An 18,236-nucleotide genomic window follows, 5' to 3' on the forward strand; every position below is an offset into this window, starting at 1 on the left:
ACTCCGGTTTACAACCCTGCTTTAAAATGTATAATAAGAAATACATTTATAAAAAATAACAGTTTTATGTGTGCAATTATAGTTCTAGTTTTGAGAAATGCGTAGCCAATCAACTTGCAGCTTTTGTGGAACGGCTATATTGACTACATATTTCGCGGAATTAAAACTTGGACCAAGTACTAGCATTATGGACACAGGCCTTAATTCGCCTGAATAGATATCTAAATTTCTAAACAGTTGCTATTCTTTTCATCGGTACTGTCGATACGTTATTGGCCGAATGAGATGTATTTACAGAATGGTTACGATAAAAGAAAGATACGCGTTATACATATAATATAAAAAATAATAAAGTACTTAGTTTGTAAAAATATTCAGTTTAGTTGGTGCCATTTTATTATTAACTCCATTATTTTTTTCAATAAAATCTTTAGTTTGATTTTTTAAGAAATATAACATTTTTAAATAAAAAACTAATACAAAAGCAATTAGTTTGTATAAATATCCATTGTTATATTTGGCGCAATTTGTTATCATTACTTTTGTAGAGAAGATAGTTTTGTAGAGACGATATTTTTGTAAAGAAGATATTTTTATAGAGATGAAATTTTTGTAGAGAGAAGATACTTTTGCAGAAAACATTATCTACATTATTTTTTCCGATAAAATCTTTAGTTTGATTTTTAAGAGAATTACTTTTGTAGAGAAGATACTTTTGCAGAAAAGATATTTTTGTGGAGAATATACTTTTGCAAAAAAGATAGAGTAACAAAATATATTCGGTTGAATTGGAGCTTATACTTGGTGCTTTTTTATCCTTTTTTTTAAAAAGGTAAGTTTTTACGTTTTCTCAAACGAGACGCCGCCTCGTCGAAAGGAAAGGCTGCTCATTTCTCGCTTCCTCGACAGAACCGCGGTAATTAATTATTTGGAACAGTTCCAAATACACTGGGAAAAATGTCCGATTAAATATACATATAATCGGATAATCCAATTACTTAATAACAAACGGATATCTCCTTAAGGTGGCTCCTGCATAAATCGACTAGGTACTACCTATATTTTCTTACATTTAATCTTCAGGCATCGATGGATATTCATAATCTATTATTATCACGGGTTGTTACATTTAAGATAAGTTTAAAATTATTGCGTTAATTCGAACGAATAATTGAGAGTACAATAAAAAAAATTTAGTTATATTTGTACTTTTCATAGAAATCAAAATTTGTTATTTATATTTTGGGCGTTTTAAAATTTATCTCCTTAAATTTTTCATGGTTTTACAACTTTAAAATAAAAAATTGTTTTATCAATATCTTTGTTAGTAAAAAAACATACAAAAGTAAATGTTTTAGTTTGTCTGATCTCGTTTCAGAATTAAAAAAATGAAAAAGTAATGAATCGTTATTTTTTAAGTAATGGTAACTATAACGGTAATAAGTTACATTTTTTACTCTGTAACGAGTAACGGTAACTAGTTACTTTTAAGAAGTAACTTTCCTATCCCTGCATATTATAAAGATATAAAAGAATTAGTTGTATTATTAATCCTATGGAATGCAGTATATTTTTATTATTTTATAATACATATATATCTGTGTTAATAATTGTAATGTAGAATAATACATAAAAACGATTTACATTCAAGATTACAATAAGATACATTATGTACACATACAGTTTGTACACAAACATTTTGTTATTTCACTTAAACTTTTATAATGTCAATTCTAAACCAGAATTCTTAACGTATGCATGCGGCTTATTAATATTGGACCGATATATACTTGCACATATCTACTTCATTTTTAAAGTCAATTTTTATGGTGATATTGTTCCACAAACAGCTTTCAAGAGCCCTTCTGGTAACAATTAAACTATTATCTCGTACTTTTGCACTATGAGAAAAACAATTTTACATTATTGTTGCAGTAAATACAAGTAATCGAGTTTAATACGCATAATTAATCTAAAATATAGGGATATAATTATCTATTTTAGCCCGATGCTTTTGAGCAACGCATTCCGCAATCCAAACGATATTACGACACTCTTGCTCCTTCAGTTTCAAGTAGCTATAGAATACTCCAAAATGAAATTGTTGCAGAAACGCATGGACGTTTAAACGAACCTGTGTATTTACAAAAAAGAAATTAAAATAATCATTTAATGTAGATAATATACAAAGTATAAATTAATAATTATTTAAATAATTATATAAATTATTAATTATATGCATGTAATTACTTATATCACAAGTGTTCTTACTTCATGTTCAAAGAACTTGTCTTCCAAGGTCTTGTCACCAGGATTGTTACCTGCTCCTTCAAATAAAGCGCTGTATTCCTGTTTAAACATCGGTAAGTATACATGTAACAGGAATATATTAGGTGATCATAGGGTAGTGGAATGTAAAATGAAGAACTTATGAAATATTATGCAATGGCATAACTAACTCTCATAGTTCTAAATTGAATTATGTCATTTAAAACTTTGCTCACGGCATAATATTCTGCTACAGCCTTCACTTGTTCGTAATCATCAGCTCTCGCCAAGGCAGCCAGTCCATCCGGATTCAAACGTCCGCAACGAGGATACAATTTTGCACGATCATCCTTACCCAATTCAGTGCCAAATGAATTAATGGTTATAATGATCGCTCTTCTATCTGCTTCAAACTATAAATCCCCCCCCCCCAAAAAAAACGATATTATTTTATCAAGCACAATAAGGTAGTTTCAATTATTTTAACAGAGCAAAATATCTTACAGCAAGTATTTCACACATAGTGTCTGCGGTTGTGCCACCAAGATCTTTGCAGAATTTATAAAATGCTTCCAGATAAGCCTTATAAAGCGTATTTCTTATTATCTCGATGTTCATCTCATCTAAATCCTGCTCAGAAATGCAATCCACGAAGAAAGGTGCTGTAACAAAATAATATTTGTAACGTGGGATAAAGAACAATGAATACATAATGAGAAATACGAGAGGAGTAAGTCACTGATTAAAATCATGTACACCAATGCCTACTAATGCCCAGTGGGCATTACTTCATCTTATTATCTTAATTTAACTTATTTTATCTTAATGATGCCCCAGCAAGGCTTAATGGCCAAAAAGTGCCTAGTAATGTTCAGTAATGTTGCAAATCTATACACTACAATGCTCTCAGCGGTTTACCCCTTGGGAATACAATTCCAATGAAGACCATACCTAAAGGCGTATCTACCAGTACAGCGTTGTACAATTCTGCGGGTGTGGCAGCGACGTGGATTGCTTCCATCTGCTCAAAGCTGCCAAGCGGATGACACTTTGGAATCAATTCGGAAATAGGTCGTTGGTGCAAGGTACCGGTAATTAACAAAATGATATTATCAATCATATAACTGTAAGTGATGAAATCCAAAAACTGAGACAGAGGCTCGACGGAGTGATTGCGCATATGTTGAAACTCAACAACCAGCTTCTCCCTTAATTTGTCATCGATGACGCTGACGGAAAGAGGAGACGGTTCATTGGCCAAAAAGCTGCCGTAGTCAGTGCCAGCCAAGTGTAGCTTCAAATCTAAGCAGATAAACAGTTTAAGAAGAAGGAATAAGACTCATAAAAAGCAACGATTCATATAAAACTCTGAATTTTTTGGCGTCAAACAAAGATTTCAGCTTTTTAAACTTTCTTCAAGCAACAGTTTTACAAAATAGAAGTTACACGTTGCAAAAGGATGAAATATCTTTTCTTTTTACCAAATACGCAATTAAAACGCATTGAGAAAATAAGGCTTGTCGATCAAGGAAAAATTGTGAGGTACCTTCGAGTGTTTCGCATTGCACTAGATTCAAGTAATCACTCTGTTGGAGTATGCCACATTTGAAACCACGGCACAAACCCTCCAAGTAACCGCCGTCGATGTTGAATATGCATCCCTTCATTTTGCAAGAAAAATATCGAACACGTTCGCACGAGAGACCGATGTGTCAAACTCCTTTCTCCGGGCTCGCCCTTTTCCACAAAATCATATGACCGAGCGAGCAGAAGTTCGCCGTGAGTTCTCACGTGCATGAGATATCGATAAGATTCGATTCGATTCGATTCGATGCTGAAAACGAGCGCGACTTTTAAAGCTGCCATTTCACGGAGCGAAGCTAAAGCTGGCGTTTACTTCTACTCCATCACAACACAAATCAGCTTTGCTTTAGCTAACGCTAAACGTCTCTTGCCTTTTCATGGAGCGTATTTTTCGCTGCTTTGAGGTTGTGTTTCAGTGAAGTTGAATTCCTGGCTTTTGCTGGCTTTCTAGTTTTGTTTATAGTGGAATACAAATAAATAAAATGGATGAAGAATGTGGATTAGCAATTGCAATTGCAGAAATACAAAAACAGCGTATAGCCGCGGCTGCAGCTACTGTAATGCATTATAATTAAAAAAATCGAAGATAGTGGAAACTCGCCTTTACCTTCAACTGTAAAATAAAAGATAATTTTTCGTTTTTAAGAGAAAATACTGAACCAACAAACGCTATAATTAGACCAACAATTATCAGCGAATGATTCCGCATCGATTTAATTGGTTTTTTTAACGAAAATGAGATTTTTTTCCGGCTTATTTCACGCTAATTTTTGTTTCTTTATTTATAAAAAAATTATAAACCAACAAATATTGATATTAGGTCAACAATTACCTACAAACAACCAACAAATGATCAGCAAAAAAATAAATTAAAAAGTCGAAAGTTGGCTGGCTAAGTTTCCGGAGGTATGCGCGTTTACCTACCCTGCGTTCCGATCATGGAGAATGTAGACCCTACTTCGTGCTTCTGGCCGTATTGGCTCCAATGGGAGCCAGGAGCTCCCAATGATCCAACACCTACTCCGTGCTCCGTCCATAGTTTTTTAGGTCTATGGTCCAGATGATGTCACGCCAGTGATGACTGGTTTAGAGAGGGATTGCAGCTGTACAATTTTGTGTGTGACTATCGGAGTACGATATCGTATAAGGAGTATACAGTAATCGCTGTGAAATTATTTCATTCTTTGATCTTTTGATTTTTGTCAATATCGCCAAGTATTTGCATCACATTGTGATTAACGAGTCGAAATGTTTGGTAAGAGAAAAGAACAGCCGAAACAGCCTAGGCCAATTGGCAGCTTAGAACAGGTATCTTTTTAGCATCTTTTTGATAAAATATGTATTATGCAATGTATTTTTCACCGACCTTTTTTTTTGTAGAAACTTATATATAGTTTACCTTGCATTTCGAATTACAAAATTTAGATTTGTATGATTAGAAATATAAACGTGACATATCTTTATCTTGCATTTTACGATCTCGGTCTTCGTACATTGGATTATTTATCTTCGTTGCTCATAAAATGCTCATGTTTTACATAGTATGGCATCTTCCAAGTACCTGATATAAATATCGGCAATATTAATGATAACATGATGGAGGATGATGATAATGACGAAACTTTGGAAGCTGAATTAGCTGCTTTGGCGGCTGGCAACGATACAGGTTACAAGAGCCGACGCAGCGGTAAGTTAGCTTTGTAAATCATGTATTTTACGTAATGCAGATACATATATGTAGAATAGGAATTATAAGCCTAGTTTACACCGACCGCTTGATACATGTACCAAGTACTATATCCGTATCAAATCACTTCATACGTTTGGTATAAACGCTCGTGGATCATTTTGGTTCGATACTCCTGACTCGCGAGTATCAGACCAAGTTGATACGCGTATCAAAAGATGTCATCGCGCTGTAAACGATTCGATTCGGTTCAATTTATACAGAGCCATTGCGACCTGTTTTTCGACAGATAAAGGCTATCTGGATACCAGGAAAAGAAGCTTGGGTTCTAACTCTGTTTGAAAAATGTCACGAAGCGTTGTGAAAGTTCTTTTTCTACATTCGAAAAGTGGCTAGCCAATCTGACAGTGAAATGATCTTCTACGATTCTTTGCCGAAAATCGTTAGTCCTCTCTTTGGTCCATATTCTTCTTTGGTATTGAATTTGGTATTGAACCATCTAAAATAAGAGTCAGTGATTTTGGATCAATCATTTGACTCCATTTTACAAGCAACCCATTCCTCTGTTGAAGATACAATTTTCTCAATTTTATCCTCATACGTTTCATCATATTTTTGAGACATTTTTTTCTGGCTTCTTGCTGCACGTTTAAAATTTCGAATAATGTTATAAATGATGCTAGAATTTGTCCTCTCTCCATTATTTTTATAAATATCGACCGATTTACAAGAAAAAGTAGACTTGTCACTCTGAAAACTCCTAATCTGTTTTGAGATAGATCGGTGTAAACAGGAAGGTATGAAATGTTTAGTCCGCATCAACTTGATACACGTACCAACCAATTTAACGGTGTAAAAGGGGTCATACATTATTAGAGGAAAGTCCCCTATTATGAGAACAGCTCCTAATATGAGATACCGGGGTTTCTGCTAAATTAATTGGCATCGTCTGTTGTCTCCATCATGAATTTATTACCCTGGGGGTAAAATCTATTTAGTGGAGAATTCATTGTTAGATCGTGCAATCGTCGTGAACAAGATTTGCGATTGAATTTGCATGTTGAAAACTTGCTATATCATATTAGAAGCATATCTCATAACAGGGGACTTTCCTCTATTATAACAAGTTTATAATTTATAATATGCAAGACATTTTTTGGGGGAAGTTTATAAGGCTTTAAAATGTGTTATTTGACGATACTATAAATGTACAGATAATGTAATTTAAATAATATTTCATCAATTTGGTACATAGCAATTTTAAACGAGTAGCTTTGGAAAAATTAATCTGAATGACAATCATGTATCAATAACAGACAAGTAACAAAAAAATAAAAATCTTCAGCCATCATGAGAATGGCTGAGAGTAAAGTGTCTAAAAATATGTAAAGTGTGATGTTATTTCTTTTATCTTGACATTTTTTAAATGTTCTTAAAATTTTTGTACAGGTTTGATTTATTTTCCTCTATATGTCCCAACTTTATGAGTTCCAATCATAAAAACGAAAAAGTATCTTGCAGATTATCTAAAGAAGGATGAAATTAAATGACAAAGTAGGAAATTAATATTTGACACGACCGGCAAATTCTAATTAAAGAAATTTATTGTGAAAAATATTACCTCAGCCAGGGTTTGAACCTGGACCTCCCTACATTCTAGGCGGGCATCTCGTCAATTCGACCACTGAGGCTTGCGGTAATATTTGTCACATAGAGTGTAGGGAGGTCCAGGTTTAAACCCTGGTTGAGGTAATATTTTTTGCAATAAATTTCTTCAATTAGAATTTGCCAGTTGCAGTGAATAATAATATCCGATATTGGTTAATTATTTACTGGCGACAATAAGTCTTTATTCTTAAATAACAAAGGTTTGCTGTCTGACGATAGTTTTATAAAAGTCGCAGATGTAATCTATATTCATGTCTTTTTCATTGAAGTATTAGTAATATATTTCAAGCAATGTATTATCAAATTGCTCCATATAGTTTAACTTGTGTATTAAGGCATAATTTGTATTATGTGTGTAAATTATATAAATGTCAGCTATATAAATACAATAATCTTATAGCTATATAGCTATATAATTATATAAATATAATTGTTATAGTTGCACGTAAAGCTGTTGCTGATGTAAACTTGGACAGTATGGTAGCTGATTGTATGAAAGATACAAATTCAGACGAGGAACCATCTGAAGGAGATGATGATCCTGCATTATTGGTATGTTGTGTAATACTTGGTAATATTATGTTGGTATAATGTACAACTGGTATAATGTCAGATTCAATTGTATTAAAAAAAATTTTTTTTTCTTTGGTTTAGAAAGAGCTGCAGATGCTTACAGGAACTGAGACTGCGACAGAAAAGACAGAAACGCCAAAATTAATGGAAGAAGAAGAGGCAGATCACGGTAAAGAGGAATCCGCTGAAGCTAAAGAAGAAAATAATTCTACGCAAGAATTGATCAATTTGTTGCAAGAAAGGCTAAACATTTATGAGATAGCGGAGGAAAAGGCAAAAGGAAAGGCTGAGACTGGTAGGGCTAGAAGGTATAACAGAGGTGTAAAAACGCTGAAGGAGATGTTGGTTTCTATAAAAGCAGGTGGAAGTATAAACGAAGCTGACATTCCTCCAGCTTTGCCTTCTTCAGCTACTACTGAACATGTCAAAAATATAGGTAATACATGCTTCTTTATCCTTGTGGTCTCGTGGATATCTTTCTCTCTTGATTATCTATAATCAATCTTATATTTTACCTTGAAATAAAAAGAAATTTAATCCATGTATGTATGAGTATACATGCACAAGGCAGATAAACTTTGATAAGAATATCAAACACGAGGTTTTGTATTTTGGTAGTTTCATTTCTCATTAAATTATTAATAGGTCCACTTATATTATTTATCCAGTTTTCTGGATGTAAATTGTAAATTTGCTATATTGATTTTTACGAATACTTTGTCCTTATTTCGTAGAAGAAAAGACACCGTCACCAGTGGAAGTTAGTGAAGCAGTTGCAACATCAGACGTGATCTCAAATGATGATAATAATCCTTCTGAAACAACGACAGACATCACAGTTGATCAAGAGGCTCTGGATAAATTAAAAGCGCAGCAACAGAAATATAAGACTGCAGCAATCGCTTGGAAGAAAGCGGGAAACAAAGAGCAAGCACTGGAATATGTAAAAACTATAAAACAATTTGATATAGTTATTGCTGCAATTGCTGCGGGTGAAAAGCTTGATTTGTCAGATATGCCACCTACTCCAATTCTACCTTCCTCAACTGGGACTGCGACAGCAGCTGCAAAAGAAGAAAGTGAAGTTCAACAGCAAACTTCTGGTGAAGCAGGTGAGATATAGATATCTGTCGAATTGCAAACCCTTTTAAAAATAGTCACATACTAATGTTATATATGGATATGTATTTTATTGTTGATTTGTGCTTTTCTGTAATAAAAAAATATAGTGAAAAATATTTTTTACGAAGTTATTTAAATTTTTAATAATTTACTTTAGGGAACATATTTTCAGTAACTTTGATCTTGATATATTTTGTAGGGATACAGATTAACTTTTGCTCTTTAGCGAATATATTATAGTTATTGTGAGATATACTACAATATTTTATGTAAATGTTAAAAAATTAAATTTACAATAGACATTCTTGGTAATCTTGAGTATTATAATTATATATTACAATTTGTTTTGTTTGTTATTAATTTATTAAAAACTCGCGAAAGAAATCATTGGAAAATTTTAAACTCTAAACGGAAATATTGAAAATCGAGAAAGATGTATAAATCTTTATCTAGAATATTCAGAAATGTCATGGAAAGTAAATATAGATGCGAAAGGACTTGTAATCTTTTTCTCTATATCTATTCCTAAACAATTTCACTAACTTAGATCAGATTAGATTAAGCCAAGTCAAGTCAAGACAGACTAAATTGTGGTTTTTGAAGATTGGAAATGGATGTGGAGATGGGCCAGGATCTTTCCTATATGTTTATTTTTCAGTTTTATCTATATATGTGTTTACTTTTCAATTTTTGAAATATAATCTAATGTAGTATGACTTTACCTGACATAATTCTCCTGATTTAATCTATTTATGATCTGTTTATTCGGTTAACTACTGTATCCAGTACTTTGTTGCAAGACCAATTGTTTTTGTTGATAATTTTTTATGAATAATGAACGATTTTTATTATAATATTGGCCACTTGATAAAATAAAAATCAGGAATATTTACTAATGTAAATAAGAATTGTAATCTTTAATATTTGTGTAAGTTGTATATGTTCAATGATTTCTATGAGAGAATTATACCCAAACTAATGTTAATCATCAAAAGTTAAAAATTAATTGTTAAAAGTCAATAGTTTTACTTCTGCAATATGTCAAGGTCATTTAAGAGATATTTTTTAATGTAAATAATGTAATCATATCTTTTAATGTCCAGTTTTCATACTTTATATTGAGAGAGATATACAGGGTGTCTGATGAAAATGTCGCCAATTGTAAAATAGTAGTAGATTGAGTTAAACTGAGGAGAAAAGTCATATGCTGCGTTGCAAAATTCGCAATAGTTATCGAGTAATTACTCGCCGCCCGCCCCGTGCTCCCCGCCGCGATCACTGGTTTTTCCCACCGCGTTGCATCTCGCGCGTCGCTCCACGTCCCGCTCATCGATCGATTATCTTATATGACTTCCAAGTCCGGCCTACCGTATTCTACGTTCTCATTCGTTCAGATGTATAAATTAATTACTCGATAACCGTTGCGAATTTTGCAACGCGGCATATGACTTTTCTTCTCAGTTTAACCCAATCTACCACTATTTTACAATTGGCGACATTTTTCATCAGACATCCTGTATAAATGTCCATATTATTATAAGAAAGGAACATTAAGATACACTTAGTTTCTATACTTCTTATTATACGACAATAAATAAATTACATACATAAATTTGCATTTGTAATATGCGACGAAAGAGCTACATAATATTTTATTTAGTTTTGAGTTAAAAAAATAACATGAACATTACTATTAAAAGCTGGTCCAGGAAAATGTGGTCTCGAGAATATTGAAGGTGCCCTTAAAGAGCGCCTCGAGGTATATAGAAGAACCAAAGTAGCTGCCGAAGATGAGGGTAACACATCTAAAGCACGGAGATATGGTAGAATTTGCAAACAATTTGAAGATGCCATTAAGTTGTATGCACATGGGAAGGTTGTATCTTTAGATGAGCTTCCTGTTCCACCTGGTTTTCCACCGTTATCGTTGAATTCACAAAATAACGACAACACTGCGCAACCTGCATCTAAACCCGAGACATCTGATAATAATATTGTAATGAAGTCTGTGCAACCAAAACCACCTGTTCCCCCTCCTCGAACAGGTAAAGAATACTAAAATCTCTACATTAATATATTTGTGTCATACAGTTAACACTTACATATTTATATGTATATTAATGTTACATGTATATACAGTATGTATTACATTTTGTATAATTTATAATCTACAGCCTTGACCAAAAGTATAAGGCAGGCAGGCACGCGCCCCCCCCCCTCTCTCTCTCTCTCTAATTTTATTTAATTTTTATTTAAAACAAAGTCGTACAGCTCATATACATATACACATATACAGGATCATCGAAAAGTATTGATCCCCCTTATATATTCAATTAGAATGCATTTTGGAGAAAAATGTCTAGTAGCAAAGTTGTACGTTGTCAAGCGGGGAGTAAGATGATGACCTTGACTTTGACCATGTCCTTCAAGGTCATTTCGTGGTCAACTTAATTTTTTGAAATCGAACCCCCTACTTTTTATTGCATATTCTTATAGTTTATCTCGAGAGCTTTCCAAAATACTGTAATAAAACATTGTTAATTAAGTACTTTGTGATTTATAAAGGTTTGAGGTTAACAATTTTTTGACACAAAATGTAAAATATTATTTAGTTTTCGGTAATCACAAGCTTAATACTTTTGTGCGCGGAATAATGAGACCAATTAATTGGTTTAAAGAAAATACCGAAAACTAAATGATATTTTATGAGATATTTTACATTTTGTGTCAAAAAATTGTTAACTTCAAACCTTTATAACTCAAAAAGTACTTAATGAAAAATGTTTTTTTACAGTGTTTTGGAAAACTCTCGAAATAAGCTATAAGAATATGCAGTAAAAAGTAAGGGTTTCCATTTAAAAAATTAAGTTGACCTTGAAATGACCTTGAAGGACACGGTCAAGGTCAAAGTCAAGGTCGTCATCTTACTCCCCGCTTGAAACCATACTTTGCTATTGGACATTTTCTCCAAAATGCATTGTAACTGTAAATATTAGGGGGGGTCCGATACTTTTCGATGATACTGTATATATGTATAAGATGTTTCCGTGAAATGAAACTAATTGTACATATTGTTTTTATGTAAATTTATCTGTTTTTAAGATATTAGTTTAATTCTATTAAAATAACATTTATATTTATGCTGTACTTTTTTTTATTAGGACAGAAACCAAATCAGAGGATTACGTCGCGTGCAGAGAAGCAAATGTTGCAATTGCAACTACGGCAGCGTGAATTAAAGCAAGCTGCTCTAAATGCAAAAAATGACGGAGATATAGATTTGGCACGTGATTATCTAAGACAAGCGAAAGGAATACAACCTTTAATTGGAGCTAGCAAAGCTGGCCTGCCTGTCGACATGACTTCGATCCCACTATCGCCTCTTGAAAAAGTAGAGCTCGGTACATCACAGAAGGATGAAAATTTTGTATTGGTGTCTTCTGATGATTTTTTGGAAGGTTTGACTGGAACAGACGAAAAAATTTATGAAAATCTTGAACTCCAATTAATTAAACAAATTAAGGTGATAATTAAATAATGTCATATAGCTAGAAAAATATTTATTTGTTATTATGAAAAGATTAACATATATTATGTTTTGCATTCTTTATTAAACGTTATTTTCTAAATTGGAAGGATTAACATAAATTAATAACTATACAACTTATTATACTTTATAATACTGATATTTAACTTTACAGTGGTGTTTGTCTACACGAGATCATTCAAAAGCATTGGGAGATGTTCCTGGATATAATAGATGGGAGCGGCTTGCACTAAGCTACACGCGTGATTTAGATATGCTTAGAGTTCGAAAACGTGATGCACTGCCACCACCACAACACCATTATGAAACAAAAACCTACCAAATAGTACAGTTAGTATAGATTTATATGTAATTTAGATATAGATACACACAGGGTGTCTAACACAAGAGTACCTCTACGAAAAATGGTGGTAGATTGGGTCAGATTAAAGCCACCGCTGCACCGGTACACGATACTATTTTTCCTACTGGATTGCTTACGAGAACTAATAAGGATGCAGAGTTTTAGATCAGATCTTTCTAAAGCCGTTGGCTTTAGAAGAAAAACCATGTATTATTATACAAAATTCACAATAGTTATCGAATAATTTATTGAAACGTCTGAGCGAATGAGCGCGTAGAGAGCGGGCTCGGAAGATATGTCAGATAGCTTTGTATCTTATTGTTTTCTTATCAAGTTATTTTCTATTTTTAATTTTTTTGTATATTATAAAGAAATTTAATCTAATGACTCTAAATAACTGTATTTTTTCAGGAGTTCCACGGATTTAAATGATAGTGATATAGAAATTTCTGTAATTAGAGGAATTAACTACTCTCGGGAAGCAGACACATATGTAATGTGTGAATTTCCACTTCCATCGGATAATCATTCTGTAGATAGGACATCGACGATCAAGGATTCTGTCAATCCCGAGTACCAAGCTGTATTTTTGCTGAATAGCATTATAAATCGCACCTCCAGACAATGCCAGAGAGCATTCAAACGACATGCCTTGAAGTGTGAAGTTTGGGCGAAAGGGTAATTTAATGATAGTTTTATCACAAAAATTCGTTTAACTATATGTTAATCTCTGCTGAGTTAAAATTAATTTGAGCTTTAAATCAAACGATGAAATGCTATTAGAGATTTATGATTAAATGGTAGATAACTTTTCATGGCTATCAAGTGAACATTATGGGTCATTTTCAATTTTTAGCATTAATGTAAATTTAGCTTATAATGCACGATTAATTTTATAATTTTTTATTATTATTCTAATATCTTGATGTTACCAAATACTACTTCAATATTACTTTGTTGTTGATAGATTTGTTGTTGATAGGATTTGTTGTTTCTATATTGCAAGTTGGATTGAATTTTTGTGATAAACTTTATAATTGTCATTTCATGCCGTAACCTAATACAAATTTTTCTTGCAATATACGTATAAATTGACTTTTGCATGTGCATTATGCATATTCAATAGTATACAATTATACATATACAGAGTGTCAGACTCGTTAGTAGTCAAACTAAAAATTACGGTAGATTGGGTTAAACTGAGAAGAAAAGTCATGTACTGTTTTGCAAAATTAGCAATAGTTATCGCGTAATTGATAGGATTTTCGATACCAGGACGCGGTAGCGAGAGGTGGAGTCACGCATCGAGTGACGAGCAACGTCGCTAGGAGATATAAACAAATAAATCATTTTGCATGCCTGCCGGGTCCGACCTTCCACTCCTTGTGCGCTCATTCCGGCAGACATTTTTATCAATTACGCGATAACTATTGCTAATTTTACACAACGGTACATGACTTTTCTTCTCAGTTTAACCCAGTCTACCGTAATTTTTAGTTTGGCTACTAACGAGTCTGACACCCTGTATACATATGTATATTGGTGAAAATACTGAAAATTGTCTTTTTGAATTTACCAAGTTGTAGATGTTGACAATTGTCATGGAAAGTTTATTTTTACTAAACATATGTATACACATATAGATTGAATTTTATCTATTTGATATACTTAATAATACAGAATAATAAGAAAACAGAATGTTTCAACATATTTTATTAATAAATACTATTGAATACAAGTGATGGTATATCACTATGAGTTAGATAAGAAGATAATTTGATATACATATAACAAGGAAGAAATGATTTATTGTTTATTAATACAATTTTTGTAAAGATTTCCTAGACATTAGGAATATTTTGACTATTGATCAGTTTAGGATTGAGTTTTCCTTAGTGTTGTGAAAATTTATTATTTATATGTATAATAATTTCTATTACATGTAATTCTATTCATTTTATGACTTTATTCCTGTTTATTCCTGTTGCTTGAAATAATTGAGATACAGATATGATTTTGTTTCTTGTGATTTATTTTGTATATTTTTGTATATTTAAAACATGTGCTTTTTTATGTTTTATTAGTACAGGTTCCAACCACAAAATGTACTTTTTGAGTTTTATTAAAAAAAGAATCAATCCAAACAAATTCAAAGTTGAAAAGTAAAGAAAACTTGGGAAAAAAAGCATTAAGATCAATCATAAATTAGTTTTCAATATAGTTTTTTCCTTGTTCTATATGTGGTTCAGTATTTCATTAGTTGATTAGTTTTAGCTAATTATTTATTTTTCCTTTGATATTATTATTTGAAGAAAAACGTAGCTCCCTCACTGCCCTCTTTGTCGATCCAAAAAATTAATTATACATACATATAGTAAAATATCAGAGCTATATATCATAAAGCGATTTGAGACTGTCTCTCCTTTTTGATTACTGAAAATTAATGAGTTTAATTCCGTTCTCGACAACTCTGATTAGTTGGCACTTTTTATTGTCGTAGCTTTTAGTGTAAAGTATATTAGAATAGAAAGAATAATAGAAATAATAGGATTGAGAGAGCAATGAAATCAACTTTATTCTGATGACATTATTAAAGTTAAACTACTTATATAGGACGAGGAGGATTATATTAAAGATTAATATTGCTTTCTTGATGTCTTTTTCTATTTTAATACTTAGTACACTTTTCAAAAATTGCTTTTTTGAATTATCTTTGACAAAAAGAATGTATATGAACAATGTTGTGATTTACAATAGAATAACACAGTTTAAGATTTCATAGAATCCATTGAAATATCCTTCTAACTCTAATTCATTTGAAAAAGGATTTTGTCAAAAGTATTGGTAATTATGATTGTATAATAATTGTATGGAATTTTATTTAATTTTTAATGATGATAGTACTTTGTTTGTAAGAATTTATATTTATTTTTCAAGAAAAAAGTTATATTTCCAGAATGAAGGAAAAAGGTTTTTTTGATGATCTCTTTAAGATAGACAATCAATGCTTCTAAGAATAGTAAAAAGTCAGTTCTTTGATTTCAAAGATAGGCTTGTATTATCTCCTGTTCCTACTGTTGTTTAGTTTAGGATAGCTCATATATACATGTATACATTTGTTATGTGAATATTAGAAAACTTTATATGAAAGTGTATACCCAAAAAGTAGAACGTTGTTTGCAGATGCTCGCTGAATCCCATCCTGTGTTGCACTCATCCCAGGTATGACATCCCTATATCTCTGTAGAATATCCAGTTATATGCACAGGAAAATGTTTATGTTTTTAAATTTAATATATATTTGTCATCTTGATATTTTTTGTAAAAAAAAGATTAATAATGTTTATATAAGTTAAAATATCTATGTGAAGACTATTATAGTGCTTGTAAAGTTTCTGTGAGTATGTGTGTGTATGTTTTGTATATGAAATTATTATCATGTACTAGACAGCATTATAAACTCTATGGTATTACACGAGCAATTTGTAACAACGTATACTTAAATTCTTAAATGTAACAGTGATTTTCCAATTACAATGTATTTATATGTTTTAGGTATAGTACGATATATTTTATATTTATTTTAAAATTTATATTCATATATTTATTTTTTCATGTTGCAGAGGTTTTTTCCGAAGTGATAGCTTGCTTGGTACAGTAATGGTCAAATTACAACCTTTAGAGTCTCAATGCACTCTACATGATTCTTTTCCAGTAATTAAATGATTAATTCTTTTATATTTCCTTTCTATGCAAACAAAAAATGAAAGAACTCATCATGATATATTTCAGCTTATGGATGGCAGGAAAGCGACAGGAGGAAAACTGGAGTTGAAAGTCCGTCTGAGGAATCCAATTCTTTTTAAGCAAATTGAACATGTCACGGATAAATGGTTAACTATTGATCAATAGTTCAATTTATTGACTCAGCAAAAATTATATTAATTTGCTGTATTTATTATTATTTGGTTATATTATGAAGCCTGTGAAAACGACGCATTGAAAATAGTATTTTTTATCAATAACATATATTAATGATATTGTAAGATAAAAGGCAATGTATATATCTCAACACAATAACACATAATAAGTAAAAATGTAAATGTTTTGTAGTATGTAATTGCAATAGATGAGCCACATACAATTTATATTTAATTTATATTTAATGTAACTAGATAAGAGAGTTTTGATCGTTTTTGTAAAATAAAATGTCCTTTCACACCAAATTAATTTTATTTATACGTATTGTTATAAGTTTTTTAAACATTTATACTCCATCTAAATTTCAACAAATCAATTTTATGCGAAAAATAAATGAAACATTTTTTAAAGTAATTTTTTAAGTTAAAAGTATTTAATGAGATGACGAATGATGATTCTCCGGAGATACATTTCTAATTGACGAAAAGCGATATGATAGTTTTTAGTGTCGTAATATTAAGAAGAAATTTGCTTCCTGAATATTTTAACATTTACCAAGCTCTAATAACGTTCACTTTCATATGAAATTGTACAATATTGTGAAGCACTTAATCATTAAAGTATGAGAGAAAATCGAGGGATTTTTATTTCTCTTGATCTGTAGTAAACAAAATTGCAAAAATCAATTAATGATTTTTTAGAAATCGGAATTCTACGAGCTGAGATATATTAAATACTTTTAATTTAGAAAATAATTATTCTGGAAAGAAATCTTCAAGTAAAAAATTGCTTTCTTCACGTAAAATCAATTCGCAGTAAAATTTTAATGAGGCGTTATTTAAGAAACCAAAGTTTACCTCCAAGAAAGAGTTTCAAAATATAATTTAGCTCACATGAAAGTTCATTTCTATTCCTCTTGTTGCTTAATTATACTTTCTATTCCTTTCGGTTTTCCTATGAAAGCATTTAGACAAGATAAAAAACACAAAAAGTAATTGTAATATAATTGTATTTTGTTACACTAATTGTAAGTATAATTAAAAATTATAAATTATTACTTGGGTTAATATAAAAATATAGGGATATTTTTATATTCTTATTCTATCTTTACAACTTGTTCTAATAAAAATGGTTAAGCTGAAGGTGCTAGAACAATTTGAACGTACTTATATCATTTGTTGAATGAGCGTAGTATCTATTTAAGAAGAAATTTCCTTATAGTACTTTAAACACAATTTCACTTATTTACCAAAGAACAGAATTTAATAAAGAAGATCTGTTGGAACAATCTTCGGGCAATCAAATAATAATATCAATCAAAATAATAATATCTCTATGCTATTAGGATAAGTATAATACCAGGGGGTCAATTCTGTATCTTGCACCATAGTGAAAATGCTAAAAGTGAGCGGCTTTGTCTCTTTCTAAACGTTCCCTTCGAAAGAGACAAAGCCGCTCACTTTCAGCATTTTCACTGTATTGTAAGATACAGAATTGACCCCCTGTAGTTGATACCCAGGTAG

At 31.5% G+C, this 18,236-nt stretch overlaps 2 protein-coding genes across 3 annotated transcripts; one reads left to right on the forward strand and one right to left on the reverse strand.

The window, feature by feature from the left end:
* Positions 1-1,597: 1,597 nt before the first annotated feature.
* Positions 1,598-4,070, reverse strand: LOC105558554 (V-type proton ATPase subunit d). The gene is made up of 6 exons (XM_012006299.1): positions 3,815-4,070; positions 3,220-3,570; positions 2,773-2,930; positions 2,505-2,681; positions 2,272-2,349; positions 1,598-2,134 (listed from the first exon to the last, which is right to left on the reverse strand). Exons 1-6 carry the CDS (start codon positions 3,933-3,935, stop codon positions 1,973-1,975), a joined length of 1,047 nt encoding a protein of 348 aa, XP_011861689.1. The 5' UTR covers positions 3,936-4,070; the 3' UTR covers positions 1,598-1,972.
* An 822-nt stretch (positions 4,071-4,892) lies between these two features.
* LOC105558555 (coiled-coil and C2 domain-containing protein 1-like) lies at positions 4,893-16,889 on the forward strand. 2 transcript variants are annotated; one of them, XM_012006300.1, is made up of 12 exons: positions 4,893-5,160; positions 5,395-5,539; positions 7,647-7,759; positions 7,862-8,216; positions 8,515-8,892; positions 10,603-10,947; positions 12,064-12,425; positions 12,604-12,779; positions 13,204-13,470; positions 15,976-16,014; positions 16,416-16,506; positions 16,585-16,889. In XM_012006300.1, exons 1-12 carry the CDS (start codon positions 5,101-5,103, stop codon positions 16,702-16,704), a joined length of 2,451 nt encoding a protein of 816 aa, XP_011861690.1. In that variant the 5' UTR covers positions 4,893-5,100; the 3' UTR covers positions 16,705-16,889. The 2 variants fall into 2 exon arrangements, with proteins under 2 accessions (XP_011861690.1, XP_011861691.1); XM_012006301.1 differs by lacking the exon at positions 15,976-16,014.
* The last annotated feature ends 1,347 nt before the right edge of the window (positions 16,890-18,236 follow it).

This window comes from Vollenhovia emeryi, unplaced genomic scaffold (assembly GCF_000949405.1).
Source record: "Vollenhovia emeryi isolate VEMERY1.0 unplaced genomic scaffold, V.emery_V1.0 DF939333.1, whole genome shotgun sequence".
Lineage (NCBI taxonomy): Eukaryota > Metazoa > Arthropoda > Insecta > Hymenoptera > Formicidae > Vollenhovia > Vollenhovia emeryi.